This window comes from Dysidea avara, chromosome 9, assembly GCF_963678975.1.
Source record: "Dysidea avara chromosome 9, odDysAvar1.4, whole genome shotgun sequence".
Taxonomy (NCBI): Eukaryota; Metazoa; Porifera; class Demospongiae; order Dictyoceratida; family Dysideidae; genus Dysidea; species Dysidea avara.
The window spans coordinates 1465563-1483470 of NC_089280.1; the positions used below are offsets into that span (position 1 = coordinate 1465563).

Here is a 17908-nt window from a genome sequence, read left to right on the forward strand (position 1 = left end):
CAAAAGCTGTAGGCTCTATGGGCATTTCTGGGGCATAGTGATACTGTATATTAAATTTATTAGGTCCTGTGGAAGTGTTTTTGACGTGTTTCTTCCCAGTGACTCAGATACAAGCCTTCAAAGAGCTTTTTTCACTCGAAAACTACTAAAAGTTCAATAAAACGTCTATACAACCAGTAACTTAAAAAAATCGCTTCCACAGGACCTAGATATTTTAGTTGTTTAGCCACTTGTGTTGAAATTATAAGGATTCAGTAATCTGTTAGTCTGGTTTTTGGCGGTGCTTTTTTATAAAACATCGCTCTATTGTAGACCACACACCCAAGAACAGTCGTTGTTCTGTAGTAAAAACAAACAAGCACAATTAGTTGTATTGCTAACACTACACAGTTGTTGAAATTATTTATCCCTGCTTGGTTTAAAGCAGGTTTGGTAATTTGTTCCGCCCACGCATTTTAAACTATTCCGTAACCTTAACATGTACTAGTCATTATCCCACTAGGGACCTACAAAGAAGGCTACTGTGTAGCAGGGAGTCATATAGACTGCAAGCTCTTTGTGGATCAAGTCACCACCTGGTCTGGGATTAAACATAATTTTAATATCATGTTTCTTACCCCCTGCTACACAGACTTTCAGTAGCCTTCTTTGTAGGTCCCTAGTGGGATAGTAACTAGTAAATGTTACTGGATCTGCAAAAACCCGACATTATGATGCATTTGTCAAATTCTTTATTGTTGAGTATTTATAATCTACTTAGCCAAGTGTATGCTCTGGCCAACTTTCAACCTTGTATGCCAATAAATTTTGGAGTTACAGCACTACAAAGTAGCAACAACAGAAAGATGAATTTGTACAGCATATTATATTCGAAAAATAAATTACAGGTGCTTGCAATAATGGCTGTAACTTGCAAACACAATGCAGTACAGATTTGTAACTCGCACCATTGGGGAGTCCATTATTTGGTAAGTTTTCCTTCTATCACCTTTCTTCACTATATGCAGAGATGAAATCAGTGAAGAAAGTTCGATTGCGTACGATCGCTTCGACATGACATAAACAAACGCCCATAACTCACATATCCTTTAGTCTACTGCTCATTTTCAAACTCCCCTTGAGTATTCAAATAAGATGATATCCAGGTTTTTGTCATTACACCCTTTCTTTACAAAGAACAAAGTGTTTAAAAATTTTAGGAATTTTTTTCTATTTACGCAATTATTTTACCCATTACAATCAATAGCCTATACTGAAAATTTAGGCTTGCATCATTATGTTGGGTTTTGCAGATCCGGTCACAAATGTTAACTACTTGCCTACGTTTTAAAATTAATTAACCTCGGTGCCAAAAAGCACCTCAGTAGATGGTGTACACCTCTGTGTTAAGTTAATCTCAAATTATTACTTTTACAGTACTGTACTGCAAATAGTGCTCACCTTAAATATTTAATCTACATTTTTTTTAAAAGCAAGTGCACAGCCACAGCTGGCTGAAGGCTGGCTGTGGACGCACACCTGATTTACTGAATTAGTTTTGAAAAACTTTGTGTTTGCGTGTCTGTCTGACACCCTCTTGAGCAAGAAGGCTTTGAGCTACAGAAAATATACCTTCATTCAATGAATAAAGGTTGTTGATGTACTGTATTAAAGCTCAATTTTCTATTTACATGAAGGGGGTGTGGCTGGTAACTGAAACCAGTTGAAACAGTTTAGTAGGGACCTGTAACAGTCACATACGTGATGACTAACAAAACAATGTAACAGGCTTTGTAGGCTACCAGAAATGGCACATCTTCTTGAGCTGAAAGGGGCATAACCCCATTAAATGCGATGGAAAATTAAGAGCAGCCGTAGGCTTTGTGTAGAGAATTTGTGTATGATAACATGTTAAACAAACTATAAAACAGTTAAGAAGATACTTCTGTGTGTAATTTGTGATTTAAAGTGGTTTGCTCTCCTTAGCGATGTATAGCAATGTAATTGATGAATTGCAAAATAATTGAAATACATTTAATTTTAATGTACTGCATATGTTGTTAACAAAAATGGCAAGAAACAAACCTTGTGTGGTTAATTTATGATTAATTCAAGGATTGGCAATTGTCAATACAGAATCTTATCACCTTGGTGATGGTTTCCTTGCATGAAGAAGAAGCCAATCATGTAATTGAAGATGAAAGAGTGTAGAAGGCAGACACTCGTTGGAACCAGAAAAAGCACGTGCCATCTGTGAGTTAGTTATTGAGGCGTGACGAGCGCCACCCAAAATGTTGTCATTAAAAATGTCATACTAAATTAAAATAGTCTTAGTGCATCTAACTTCTAATCCAGCATTAAAACAAGAATTTTCACAGATGGTCAGATATTATCTTTTTAAATAGTCAAAACCCGTGTGTCTTCCTGAGTAGTCGCAAGGCTAGAGGCCAAACAAAGCAGTACATGGCCGCCATTTTTTGGGGGACCCTACTTACTAAACAGTACTACTGTACTGTTTGAGGACATGAATGGTGCTGATCTTTAACGCTTCGTTTCCAGTACATTAAATATATTATTGTGGTTAATGTGGAATGCTGGATGTAGAAACTGGGTGTAAACCTCCTAGAAGTGTTGTAGTGTACTATACTATGTAATATAATCAAGTGTGTTAAAATGACCCTTACTGCTACAGATGACAACAGGCCAGTCAGTCCTGTCACCCCATTGGATGGAATACAAGCTGTAATACAGTGCCTGGAGGCTGTACTGGAAGAAGAGCAATCAGAGTCTGACTCCTAATAGTGCACACCATTACATTATTGTACAGATAAACTGAATTTGATGTTGTGTCCTCTATACCTTAGAGAGTGTGTGCATGTGTTTGTGTTCTTCTTGTACTTGTCACTACCAAAGTGTTGTCTGTGTAGTTGCTGTCATATGTGTAACTGCTTTCATACACTTCAAACAAAATATTTATATGATCTTAGTTAAACATATTGGCTCTGTATATGGCATAACGCTATCTGTTGATCTTAATCTCTTCCTCATTAATTGCTTGTAAGACACAGAAGAATGAGAGGGCCAACAGTGACATAATTATGTTGACTGAACCATGCATCAATATACCTCACAATATACTGGTATGTGACATTGTACGAGCATATCTCCTTGAAGCTCCGAGATGGTATTTTAAATTATTTAATTAGAACATCTAACTATTTACTGTATTCCATTGGGTAAATACTGCACTTTAATTGTAGAGTAGGCTTGTGGTCAAGTTTGAATAGTTGCTGCATCAACAAGGTAATACATGTCGTAGTGTTTAACCAAGTAAGGGGCGGAGATATAGGGGGCTCAAGCCCCCCACTTTGACATCGGGGGGGGGGCATATCTCACAATACACATGCATTATGAACAGCAAAAGTGACATTACAAAGTACAAAATTATAGCTGAACTTTATGTTTTACTATGCCTAATCCAAGACACAATGACTTGCTAGTACTCTAAAATTTAATTTGGTGGCAAGTTTTCACTCACTCTCTTTGATGTTCCATCTTTTACCCATCCATATTCTGTGAAAGACGTTAGCCATTTTGCCATGCCACCTGCAGAGTAGGTGCTAAACTATGACGTCACGTGATGCGAAGGGCACTTGATTATACTTTAATGGAAGTTTTGGTCTAATTTTTAAAAATTTCCTGGGGGCATGCCCCCAAACCCTCTAGATAGGTCATGCTTTGCACTTCACCAAGTGAAGTCATTTCTACCAGTGTGCCCCCCTTAGCAAAATCCTATAGATTCTCCCCTGGAGCCCCCCAAGTTTTTGATAGTTGTCTCCGCCCCTGACAGTACATATAAACCTTATTAAAATAATTATGCAATTTTCTAAATATATTTGAAGTCATGTTTAGGTACATTAGTAACGTATGTTAGCATGCAGAAGAGGGAGAGGAGAAGTATCTTACTGCCAGCTGTAGGGACCTGCCGATTATGCTGGCATAATTTTGAGCATAATAGGTACCTAAAAGCATTGAGCATAATGCCAGCATAATAGGCTAAATATTTGTACGATAGTGTAAATTCTTGCTGGAAAAATGACAATTGCAAAATAAGATCGATATACTCTAATAGAGCAGTCAGTAACTCTAATAGAACAATCATCAAACTGACTGTTCTATTAGAGTATATCGATCTTTTCTCTTACATGTAGGCGTGCAGCAAGAATTTATTATTTGTGTTCCAGCCACTCATTTTTTTCTTTCTATACAGTGTTAAACTAGTAGCAAAGCATATGAACTAAGGCATGGACACTGAGCATAATCGAGCATAATAGGTAAATATTGAGCATTAATTTAAGCATAATAGGTGAATTTTTGAGCAGTGCAGCATAGCATAATAGGTAAAATTATGAGCATAATCGGCGGGTCCCTAGCCAGCTGTATGTATCTCATGTTATGACCAAGGGTGGATGTAGATCCAATACTAATAATAGAGCTGTCCAGTTCAGATGGTTTAACATTGTTGTGACACTAGTTGTTCTGTTGTAGTTGTTATACACAAACCTCATTGAACAGCTGAGTGTTCAATCATTTAAATTAGCTATCATCACTGACCAGATGTGGGGGCCAGACATTAATTTTGAAGTATATGCTGGATTTATCTAAATCATGATCATTTACGTCACAGAAGTTTGAAGTTAATTATATAAGGTTTCCTGAAATTGGCTTTAATTTTGTTGGTAACGAAGGTATTAATTTTGGCACTATCGTAATCTAGTATTAAAGTAGGGGAGTATACTACACCTGATGGTCTACAGTTGGATGGGGCTAGATAACGTGCAGAGGATATATATATATAGTAGAGCTATATACTTGTCTGGTAAGCTCAAGTGGGACACCATACAATCCTGATAGCTATTATTAGTCATTGTAGCAAATCTTCACCTGTAACTTAATGAATATTCAGATTCTGTTTGGTTGGTGGTGATTAGAATTCAGTCACATCACCATTATGCACTAGACATATTAAAAATTTAAAATAAGAAATAGGGATCTCTGAAAAAAGCCACGAAACAAGAAGGGATCACTGGGGGTGGTAATGTAAACCACAAATCCCTATTTTGACTCTCTGTCATAAATTTTTAGTTACATGCTCTGTCAATTTGAAGTGAGTCAAAATAGGAGTTTGTGGTTTACATTACCACCGACAGAGAGTCAAAATAGGGATTTGTGGTTTACATTACCACCCCCAGCGATCCCTTCTTGTTTCGTGGCTTTTTTCAGCGATCCCTATTTCTTATTTTAAATTTTTAATATGTCTAGTTTGTGTACTTTTTTCCAATCCATTTATGGATTATAAGTTAATTGGCACATTAGTGTAGTAAGCTAACAGACATTCCTCAGTTTAAAAGGTTAACTCAATAACTAGATATCTTAACGCATTATTAATTTTGTATTTATAGAGAGTCAAAATAGGGATTTGTGGTTTACATTACCATCCCAGCAAAATTTTTAATATGTCTAGTTTGTGTACTTTATTCCAAATCCATTTACGGATTATAAGTTAATTGATACATTAGTGTAGTAAGCTAACAGAGATTTCCTTAGTTTAAAAGGCTAACTCATTAGATATGTTAATGCAATATTAATTTTGTAATCTATGATAAAGACTGTATTTTCATCCTGATTTGTACACACACAAAATATAAGGCAGGATACATTAATTCCTAGTCTATACTCAGTGTTTGAGCCATCATCGTCACACTTGGTGCCGTTGCTGAAAACACACTGCTATATGAACTACCTATCTGTCAGAAGAATTACTGATTGTGCACCTATCATACAGGAGACAGTGTTGATGACAGCACAGGAGACTTGAAGAAGAACAAGATGTCTTAGGTGTTTATTCTAACAGAAGGACAAGAATGAAACTCTATGATACAAGTTATAAGAATGGTAACTGTTAGTGTTGTAATTCCTGTAGAGTCCAATTTTTTTTTCAAAAGAGAAGATAAATTTTTCACGTGATATAACGATGCATACATCAAGCACGTGCATTATAGGTGTAGAGTTGTCTAGCAGAATAGGTAGTGAAGAGATAGCTATACATTGTAGCTGTAGTGCTATTATTGTAGCGATGACGCTTTACAACACCTTTGTATAAATGCACATATGAACAGGGCTGAATACAGCAGCAACACTGTGAGTTGGTATTAATCAAGCAAATAGGAGATGGCTAGGCTTGGCCGAAAAGTCTTCCTATGCTGGTGTCTTCATGTACAAATCACAATGTCACTACTAGTGGCCAGTGCATGGCATAGCCGGTCTGACATGATTACCAGGGATTTGGCAGTGATTATCCATGCAGGAGTACTTTAAACTGGCATATTGAGTTTTAATTGCCAGGACTTAGACTGGGCTCTAGCCCTGGAAAGCCTAGGTGTAGCCTGCTAGCAGCAGTGTGTCATAAAGTGGAACACCATAGGTATAGTCAGCAAAGTCTGGTTAGCATGCGGTCATAGCTAAATGTTTGCAACTGTCAATGTCACTGTCAGGCTTCACACTCTGTAAGTTGTTTATGACTAGTCTGGCGCCGCCCGCCCCTTCGCATAAAGTAAGGGTCTGGTGAAATACAGATACTAAATCATTTCTAGCGCCCAGATTCGGCGCTAGCCAATTAGTGCATGCCAATGACGTTCACACAGAAATCGCCTTGGCAACACAATGCTTTTGTTCGAATTGAAGTGCAATCATCTGACGTAACAAGCAATACGTACGCTGTCTAATTGAATTCCTTTTGAAATGATTAGGTATTTGTATTTCACCAGACCCTTACTTTTTGCGAAGAGGCGGGCGGCGCCAGACTAGTTTATGACATGGATACCATATGGGGAGGGTTGTTGATGATATATGGTTAGGCCACTCCAAATAAATTCTCTGTTTCCCGTCCTGGACTCAGGCATATTTGCATGCGAGCGGGCGGTCCATTTCCATTATTTCATTATAAGATTGGCTAGCTATTCAAGCCATTATTTTCCTGGTACTGCCAAAAAGGCTGCATAAAAGCATGCTTAAGCTTGTTCCTTCCTTTGTAAGTTGCAAAAATAGCACAAACGTGAAGTTTGTGCTGACTTGATAGCACTGCTGACACGTGAGCTGACACTGTTTCAAGATAGCTTTTACTGAGCCTATCAGTATGCAAGAATAACCGGAAAATAATGGAAGAATACGGAATAATGGAATATTTAGAGCTGGCAGTAACCAGATGCGGGCGGTGGACGGGAAACAGAGAATTTATTTGGAGTGGCCTTAGACCACAAAATATTTTAAATGGTAGGGTTGTAATAAACACCCCACCCAACCTTTTTTGCGTGTGAAAAGCAGCCATGATATCAGTGTTAACATTTATCTTCCACCTATAAGGCCACTCCAAAAATAAATTCTCTGTTTCCCGTCCACCGCCCGCATCTAGTTATTGCCAGCTCTAAATATTCCAATATTCCGTATTCTTCCATTATTTTCCGGTTATTGTTGCATACTGACAGGCTCATTTGAAACCATGTCAGCTCATGTGTTAGCAGTGCTATCAAGTCTGCACAAACTTCACGTTTTGTGCTATTTTTGCAACTTCAAAAGGAAGGAACAAGCTTAAGCATACTTTTATGTAGCTTTTTATGATTGTGCAAGGTAAATAATGGCTTGAAAAGCTGCCAATCTTATAATGAATAATGGAAATGAACCGCCGCCCGCATGCAAATATGCTTGAGTCCAGGATTGGAAACAGAGAATTTATTTGGAGTGGCCTAATGGACAAACAAAGCACTCACTGTGATGGCTAGGAAGAAGAATAAACTGAATGCCTTGCATGCGCGCTTGAACGGCTTCTCGTAGCGAAGACGGGAAGCTCACTAGAGACCCTATTATGGCGATATATTGTAGAGTGCTGCACAACTTCAATCTGCCATCTATTAACGTTATAAAGACCATAGTTGAACAATATGCATCTTGAGCACACAAGATCCCGTAATTTTGTTCTTCTAGGGCTTCTTCCGTATACGGAACAGCAGGCAATGGCGAAGAAGAACTTAGAAATTTATCGAGGTTGAGGCCGGTTAACGATCTGTGGAGTACGGGTTAATTAATGGGTCATGGACACGCGGAAGGACTCAGTGAGTAAGGCTGTGTAGTTTTTATCGCGAAAAATGGAAGCCTTGGGCTGTACCAAGAGTTCCTCTTTCTATATCAGTTATGAACTCTTGGCTGTACACGAGTGAAACAAAATAAAATTTAAAAAAGGGGGGGGGGGGGGGGCTCAACTTCGTCCTTCACTACATCTCCTTCGTCTTAACTTCAAGACAGACCTAAACGACGTGGTACCGTGTCAGCTTTAACGGTACCCTCAAGGCCAGCTGTATTCGTACCCTTCTGTTGTTTTGTGTGTCCTTTTTCAGCTCTGTGCCGGGCGCCAATTGGAGAAACCATGCTTGCGAACAGAATTAAACGCCCCAGAACAGAATCGCCGTCGAAGAACAGCCCGGAGAACTGTATTGTTTGTTCAGAAAAGGCTACTGAAGACGTATTTGAATGATGTTGGTGCGAGAGTCGTCAGCACAGTGTGTGCGCCAAGATAAGTCCTGATCAGTGTAGTGTTTTGAGTAATGTAGTGGGTAATATTGTGTTCTTTTGCTTAACATGCCTTGAAAAAGTGCCTATGGCCTTACAATATTTTGAAGAGCAAGTATGTGTTGATACTAGGCTGGAGTCTGTTGAAAGCAAACTTCAAGAGGTCCAATCCACCGAAAAGAAACTTTCTGAGGCAATTAAAAACATTGAATCCCAACTCGGTGGATATCACACGGAAATCACATCGGCAATAGCCAACAATTCCTCATCTGCCAACAACACAGATCCCACATCTTCACATACACCAACCGCAATTTCTGAGGAATCAGTTGTATGCTTAGCATCATCTTTGGCAGTGGAACAGAGGGAGAAAGAAAAAGGCAACTGAATGTTATTCTGCATAACCTGGTTGAGCCCACTGCTTCTGAGGGAGCCAATAGAAAGAAAGAAGACATTAAGAAATGTAGCTCAATATTTCAAACCTACCTGGGGTCCCAAGTATGCATTACAAATGCTATTCGTCTGGGAAAGAAGTCAGACAAGCCACGTCTATTGAAGTTAACTCTCAGCTCAACCCAAGAAAAGTTCTCAATCCTGAAGAATAAGATCAAATTGAGATCATCAAGCAACCCAGAATATGTACGAAAACTATTCATTACACCTGACCTTACCCCTGGAGAACAGAAGCGACACAAAGAATTGCACCAACAATTAGCAGATATGAATAAAGAAGGAAATTTATACATGATAAAAAATGGAAAGATAGTGCAGAGGCCGACGTGAGTCCCCTCTGCACTGATAATTACTGCCCTACCCCCTCAAGTGATTTACCCTCTTTAACTCCTACTAATCACTCTGATAAATCTCCACAACTCTCTGCACTAGTGGTTAATTGTCAATCCTTGGTAGCCAAAAAGGCATCTTTTTTAAATTTACTAAACTCGCACCACCCTGATATTGTGTTTGGATGTGAATCCTGGCTAAACCCTAGCATATCAAACAGTGAAATATTTCCACCAAATTACACTGTGTACCGCCAAGATCGTGATGATGGATATGGTGGAGTTTTTCTGGCCTGTCGTGACACCTTAATCACTCATGAAGTAACTCTAACTGACACAAATTGTGAATTAACAGTATGCCAAATCAACCTTAACAACCACTGTACTCTTCTTGCCTGTTCAGTCTATCGTCCACCATCAAGTGATGAACTTTACCTGGAAAATCTTTGTCAGCAGCTCACGAACATCAGAAGCAGCTTCCCTAATGCTGCTCTTTGGATTGGTGGTGATATCAATCTTCCAGATATCAAGTGGTGCGATGGTAGCATTGCAGGTCTCTCTAACTCATTAAATTTGAATAATATTTTTTTGGATTTCTTAGATAATAATGCTCTTTCCCAAATGGTAGATTTTCCCACACGAGGCTCAAACACTTTAGACATTTTTATAATTGATAGACCAGGTTTATTAGAAAGCTGCAATGTAGTTGATGGAATCAGTGATCATGAAGTAGTATGTGCATGTCACCTCATCCATAACAGCAGACCTGCCACCACCTACCAGAAGAACTATCTATCTTTGGTCCCATACAGATTTTAATCTTATTAGGCAAACTGCTCAGTCACTTTGTCAACATTTTGTCAGTACACATTCAACGTCAACATCAGTTGATATTCTCTGGAATGAATTTATGTCCATTTGTAATACTTGCATGGACCTGGTTCCGACCAAACTCTCTTCAACTAAGCACCACCAGCCTTGGATTAACAGCCACATCAAGCGTCTAACCCATAAAAAGCAACGTGCCTACAATCACACCCGTGCCACTAATACAGAATATGACTGGGCTAAATATAAGGATATTAAAAGACAGTGTCAGTATAAATGCCGCAAATGCTTTAACCAGTATGTAGCCAATCTCATTGATCCTAACAGTAATGTTGTTACCAAACGTTTATGGTCATATATTAAAAGCAAAAAACTAGATCACACAGGAGTCAGTACACTGAAACATCAGGGATCTACCTATACTGACTCACAGGAAAAGGCAGATTTACTTGCAGACTACTTTTCATCCATGTTTACCCACGAAGATGCATCTCATATCCCAGACCTAAGTGGTGAAACATTATCTAGTAATTCCACAGATTGTAGTGCATTCAGATAGTGTAGCCCAGCTATTATCTAACATCAAAGTGAAAAAAACACTTGGACCTGATAACCTTCAAACACGTTTCCTACAAGAAGTTGCATATGAAATTGCACCAGTCCTTACTGTTATCTTTCAAGCATCATTAGACCAAGGTGTTTTACCAAGTATTTGGAAAACAGCAGCAGTTGTCCCAATTTTTAAAAAGGGTGCCAGATCCGATCCAGGCAATTATAGGCCAGTATCCTTAACTTGTATTTGCTGTAAAATCTTAGAACATATTGTATATTCCAGCATTACCAAACACTTACAGTACCATGAAGTTTTATGTGATGGGCAACATGGATTTTGACAGAAACGAAGCTGTGAATCACAACTGATCACCACCATTAATGATTTTGCCAAGAGCCTTAATGAGAAGAGTCAATGTGATGTCCTCCTGTTAGACTTTCGTAAGGCCTTTGACAAGGTACCTCATGCACGCCTTTTCCAAAAACTTCACCATTATAGAATTCATGGAGCACTACTACTTTGGCTTAAATCTTTCTTAACCGATAGATCACAATATGCCATACTAGATAACCAAAAGAGCCATCCAACCCCAGTATCATCGGGAGTTCCTCAAGGCACAGTGCTAGCCCCACTGCTCTTTCTATTGTATATAAATGATTTACCTTCTCGAGTACGCTCTAAAGTAAAATTGTATGCCGATGATGTATTACTCTACTCCTACATTAAATCTGAATCTGATTATCATGCATTACAAGAAGACCTAGATGCTCTCGCACAATGGGCACGTATTTGGCAGATGGAGTTTAACCCTAGCAAATGTGAATTCTTGAGAGTTACCAATAAGAAAAACCCCATTGTCGTAATTAATTACTGCCTTGAAGCTGTACCTATTGCCCAAGTTGCTCATACCAAATACCTTGGCGTAACAATTTCAAGCAACCTTTCATGGAATGAGCATGTCCAAAGGATTACCAACAAGGCCAAACAAGTAAACAACTTTTTGTATCGTAACTTACACGAATGTCCTACTCACATTAAATGTAATTGTTTCAAGATTATGGTTCGTCCAATCATTGAATATGCTGCATCTGCTTGGGATCCCCACACCTTGTTGAATATAAACAAGCTAGAATCAATCCAGAGAACTGCTGCTAGATTTTGCTTTAATGACTTTTCAAGATATTCAAGTGTTACTAACATGTTGTCTTCTCTTAATCTACCATTGTTACAGGCAAGAAGAACCCAAGCTAAATTAAGTACTTTTTACAAAATAATTAATGGTAATTTGATTGTGCCTACAGATGATCTTACCCCTAAACTTTCAAGTTTAAGGAGTGGCTACTATCACCAACCAATGACTCTAATTGATGCATACAAATTTTCCTTTTTCCCATCAACCATCAAATTATGGAACCAACTCCCTGCTGATGTAACTAATTCCTCTACCCCTAATGAGTTTTGTAATAACTTAAGTAACTTTTATGATCACACCTGTGCATTATAATCTTTTGATTGCTGCACAGTAATAAATATAAATAAATAAGAATAATCATGAACCACGATAGTGGGTTCATAATAGGGATCGCCCATGTTTTTTTTTGCGAAAACTCTAATAGAACGCACGCCTAAAAACCACCTTGGAAAGTATCCTCCAACTCAAAACAACCTTCTGGTTGTTCTTTGCAATGAGTATAGGTCCACTAGTAAGTATCAAGTGAAAAGGAAACAGTATGTGTATTTCAGACAAAACTAAAATATGCCCGTTTGTTCATATTGTTTTTTTTTTTTTTGTTTTTTTTTAACCATCAGAATAATGATGAAATGACAAAATTACATACAGAGCCTCGGACACATGCGACTACAAAGATAAGATCCGCGTAGGCATGGCAAGGATACATACAAAAATAATTAACTACAAAACTTAACTTAAAGTGTCCAGGTTGGATTACTACGTGCATAAAAGATTCTCTGAGAGGAAGTTATAGCCACAGCAGCTGCTCTATCAAGCAATGCTTTCGTCTTGGAAAAACTCAGATTTGAAACTCTTTTCATAGATGTTACTGTCTCTGTAAGGTAATGGCCAAGGCAACCAATTTCAACTGTGTGGTAATGACTAACAAAACCCAAGCGGTCAAGCTCAGCAATAATTTGCAGATATTCTGGTTTCTCCTGCTTACGTTCTCGTGCAGCAGAAAGGTCAGCACGAGAATTAAATGGGCAGGTAAGTTCCAGAAGTACAACAGATTTCATTTCTGCATTATATATAACAATGTCAGGTCGGTGAGAACACACTAGTACAGCAGGGGGAATGGTGGCAGGAGGAGAGTCAGACGCACGTTTGCCATCCAAATCAGCAAATATTTCTACATTATCCAAACAAGCTTGCAACTCAGACATCAAACATAATAAAACAGCATCATGACGAAAAGTAAATCTGCCTTGCTGCAAAGCCACAGGACACCCATTTAGCACATGGTGACAAGTTGGACGAGGTGACAAACAAAGTGAACAAGTTGCACCAGTTTGTATATGCCAGCGACGTAAATTTAACGGAGTTGGTAATGTATCTGATGAAGCTCGCAGCACAAACGAAAGCTGGCCTGGATGAAAACCCAACAGGAGTCGATTCCACAACTTAGAGTCAGCTTCCAGAACAGCACTTGATTCAAATTTACATTGAACAGAGAGAGTGTCCAGCTTCTCTTTGCATAGTGTCAGTTCTCTAGAAATGGCAAGGTGTTTGCTAGCTGTGTAGAGCTTGCGAGCCGTAGGAATAGAGTCCAGTTGAGCTCTGGCTTCATTGAGTAACTCCTGATGAGAACTGTTAATCTGGAGGAAATTGGAGGAAAGATCCACTTGTAAGGCCAACTCCTTAATCATCGGATCTGATGAGCAGGAGATGTTGGCAAGTAAACTAAGTTTACACTGCTTTGAAATTGAACGCACACTAGGACAGCAAACACCTGGATAGTTCAAGATCACACGAGTGGCACTGCGAGGTAAACAGAGCCAACGTTTCAGGTATTTAGTAGCTAGATTATTATTATTCATAATATTATTATTATTCTTTCACAGGCATAGCGAAGTTGACAAGGAGAATCCTGGGATAAAAAGTAGCAAGGCCTACTGAATGGATCATTGTGCGTGTCCATGACCTATTTTTGATTTCGTTTTCGGATGGAAACAGCCCAAACCGGGCCTTTTCTTCTTGCCAAAACGCCATTACGCTCGAGAAGCCATACAAGATCGCGCTCAGAGTTGAGTTTTTTTATGTGCACTGCTTGTGGCTAATAGAATCTTTCTTTATTAAACTCAGTATAGGTCAGGAAGCTTAATCTGGGCTGATGACTTTGTTGCAAGGTGGTTTTTTCGCTCCGTGATTATTGTACGTGGGCGGGTTATCCAGATTAAATACTCTAATAGAGCAGTCATGTAAATACTCTAATAATGCAGTCAAGTGTATAACAACAATCCTTGCACTGAATTTGACAGCTATTAAAGGCACCAGTATTGTAAATTGTAGCTCACATTGGGAGACTCTCAGTCTGTATTCACACTGCAATTTGATCAGTTTCATGTTTGTACTGAAACATTGACAGCGTTACTATGCAGAATGCAAAATTACACTATTCACCACAGTCTTCATTATCATTCAAAGAAATCCATGTTAATTTGTACACATCATATTGTAGTCAATAGAGTGAGAAGATATTGCTGAGATGATGATGTGTTCCAACAACTTGCAGCAAATACTAGTCAATGACATAGGTCTATAGTTCAATGGATTAGTACACAGGCCTTTCTTGTATACTGGTGTTACAAATGCCCTCTTCCAGTCTGAAGGGAGTTCACCGTGATGTATAATATAGTCATGTGTATAACAACAATCCTTACACTGAATTTGACAGCTATTAAAGGCACCAGTAATGTAAATTGTAGCTCATATTAGGAGACTCTCGGTCTGTATGCACATTGCAATTTGATCAGTTTCATGTGTGTACTGAAATGTTGACGGTGTTACTATGCAGAATGTAAAATTACACAATTCACAACAGTCTTCTTCATAATCCATTACTGAATTAATAAAAAGTACACAAACTAGATGAATAAAAATTGGAAATTTTAAAATAGGAATAGGGATCACTGAAAAAAGCCACAAAACAAGAAGGGATCACTGGGGTGGTAATGTAAACCACAAATCCCTATTTTGACTCTGTCATAAATCTTTACTTACATGCTCTGTTATTTCGAGGAGAGTCAAAATAGGGATTTGTGGTTTACATTACCACCCCAGCGATCCCTTCTTGTTTTGTGGCTTTTTTCAGCGATCCCTATTCTTATTTTAAAATTTCCAATTTTTTATTCATCTAGTTTGTGTACTTTTTATTAATTCAGTAATGGATTATGAAGAAGACTGTTGTGAATTGTGTAATTTTGCATTCTGCATAGTAACACCATCAACTTTTCAGTACACACATGAAACTGATCAAAGTGCAATGTGCATACAGACTGAGAGTCACCTACAATGTACATTACTGGTGTCTTTAATAGCTGTCAAATTCAGTGCATGGATTGTTGTTATACACTTGATTGCATTATACATCAGAGTGAACTCCCTTCAGACTAGAATAGCGCATATGTAACACCAGTATACAAGAAAGGCCCGCGTACTAATCCATCAAACTATAGACCTATATCATTGACTAGTATTTGCTGCAAGTTGTTGGAACACATCATCTCCTCAGCAATATCTTCTCACTCTATTGACTACAATATCACGTGTACAAATTAACATGGATTTCTTTGATTGGTAATGAAAACTGTGGTGAATAGTGTAATTTTGTACTCTGCATAGTAATGCTGTTAACGTTTCAGTACAAACATGAAACTGATCAAATTGCAATGTACATACAGACTGAGAGTGTCCCAATATGAGCTACAATTTACATTACTAGTACCTTTAATAGCTGTCAAATTCAGTGCAAGGATTGTTGTTATACACTTGACTGCATTATTAGAGTATTTACATGACTGCTCTATTAGAGTATTTAATCTGGATAACCCGCCCACGTACAATAATCACGGAGCGAAAAAACCACCTTGCAACAAAGCCATCAGCCCAGATTAAGCTGCTGGGTTAATCGAGATGCTGAACCTAATGCACACAAACTGATTGCCACTTGATTCCAAGTGATTTTAAGGTCATTGGAATAGATTATGGTTGTATTTCAGTATTCTTTCAGAATGCGATCTGGTCCTTTTTATTCAGTTGTCCAGCACATGCTTTCTTTGTGCTGGGGGTGGTAGGCAAGGGCAGTCCATCCAGCCCGGGGAAAATAAATAAATAATTCTTTCAGAATGTCAGTACGGATTCCATGGAAAACGTTCCGCTGAACTACAGCTACTACAAACTATTCACAATTTTGCTCTAAATTTAAACCACAAGGTACAAACTGATGTCATATTCTTGGATTTCTGTAAAGCCTTTGACAAGGTTTCACACCGATTTCTGTTACACAAGTTGCACCATTATGGTATTAGGAGAACCACTCTTCAGTGGATCTCATCGTTTCTTAATGGCCGTAGTCAAAGAGTTGCATGTAATGGTTGTATATCACACCCAGTGAATGTTACTAGTGGTGTACCTCAAGGGACAGTGTTGGGTCCATTATTGTTTCTGGTCTATATCAATGATTTACCAGAGTGTACATCATCATCCTGTGGCCTTTTCGCAGACGACTGTGTGTTATATAGACCAATAACCAATCAAATCGATCAAGAAACTCTTCAGCAAGATTTGTATAATTTACAGCTTTGGGAAAATAAGTGGTTAATGATGTTAAACGTGAATAAATGTGAAGTTCTACACATTTCACTGAAGCAGATCATCAAGAAGTTGTACTTATTATATGATGAACCACTAAAGTGTGTAAATGAAGCTAGATATTTGGGAGTAATGATTGACTCCAAGCTTACTTTCAGCACACATGTAAATTTAGTATGTAAGAAAGCAAACAATACTTTGTCCTTCCTGAGAAGAAATCTGTCTTCATGCCAGCGTGAAGTGAAAGCTGAAGCTTACCTGATGTATTTGCGTCCCATACTGGAGTATGCTACTTGTGCTTGGGCCCCTCACACCCAATGTAATATTCTTATTATCTCTTATTATTTAATTTTGCTGTGAAAACTTCACAAACAGAAGAATATACACAGATATAATATAATAAATAATGTTAGCTATTGATTGCAAAATAATAGTTACGTAGCAGAGATTTGAATATATATGTCAGTGTTTTCCGCTTCAAAGATGTAGCGAGGTAGTACGTTCCATTGCCTTGATGTTGATGGTATAAAGGAGTATTTGTAGGTGTCAGTGTTACAAAATGGTTCGATGAGTCTGAACATATGGCATGATCTGGTCTGTAGGTGGTACTGTGATGTCTGTAGATGAAACTCAGGTATGTATTCAGGTGGTAAATAGACATTTTGTTTAAGAATGTTGTATAGCATAGTTAAGGAGAGCTGTTCTCTTCGAGACTCTAGTGATTCCCACTTAAGTTCGTTAACCATCTGTGTTACACTAGCATGATAGGAGTATATACCTTTGACATATCGTGCAGCACGCCTCTGAACTTTTTCTAAAGCGATCTTGTCAGTTGAATGAGGGTTCCAGACTGTAGTTGCATATTCAAGTTTAGGGCGTACTAGGCTAAGGTAGGCTCTCTCTCTAAGGTGAATAGATGATGTCCTCAAGTTACGCTTTAGCAGACCAAGCATCTGATTTGCTTTGGAGGTGATAGATTGGATATTGACAAGCTAGAAGCTGTTCAAAGACGCGCAGCCAGATTTGTTATTGGAGATTTTCGCTCCACCAGCAGTGTAACACAAATGCTAACTCAAGGGCGGATCCAGGGGGAGGGGGGGGGCTTTGGGGGCTGAAGCCCTGCCTTCATATTTAGGCTTTACTTGATCAATATGATTATGATTATGATTATGATGTGATTTGGGTTGAGGCTTAGAAGCCTGTTCAATTACATACATATACATACATAAATTAGATGCAATGAACAAAAATTAACTATGAATATAATTATTACATTAACATAAATCTATAGTCATAAAAGTAATTATCTATAGCTGATTT

The 17908-nt window shown here is 38.3% G+C and overlaps 1 protein-coding gene and 1 long non-coding RNA gene across 2 annotated transcripts; one reads left to right on the forward strand and one right to left on the reverse strand.

The window, feature by feature from the left end:
- The first annotated feature begins 324 nt into the window (after positions 1 to 324).
- LOC136265395 (uncharacterized) lies at positions 325 to 2965 on the forward strand. The gene is made up of 2 exons (XR_010705498.1): positions 325 to 2232; positions 2672 to 2965. It is a non-coding gene; the product is annotated as an uncharacterized lncRNA (long non-coding RNA).
- Positions 2966 to 12821: 9856 nt separating this feature from the next.
- Positions 12822 to 13644, reverse strand: LOC136266516 (uncharacterized). The gene is made up of 2 exons (XM_066061528.1): positions 12883 to 13644; positions 12822 to 12830 (listed from the first exon to the last, which is right to left on the reverse strand). Exons 1-2 carry the CDS (start codon positions 13642 to 13644, stop codon positions 12822 to 12824), a joined length of 771 nt encoding a protein of 256 aa, XP_065917600.1.
- Between the last annotated feature and the right edge of the window lie 4264 nt (positions 13645 to 17908).

Bases quoted from the DNA above. Each gene is read 5' to 3' on its own strand.
- LOC136266516 (XM_066061528.1), bottom strand. From the start codon at position 13,644: ATGATTAAGGAGTTGGCCTTACAAGTGGATCTTTCCTCCAATTTCCTC.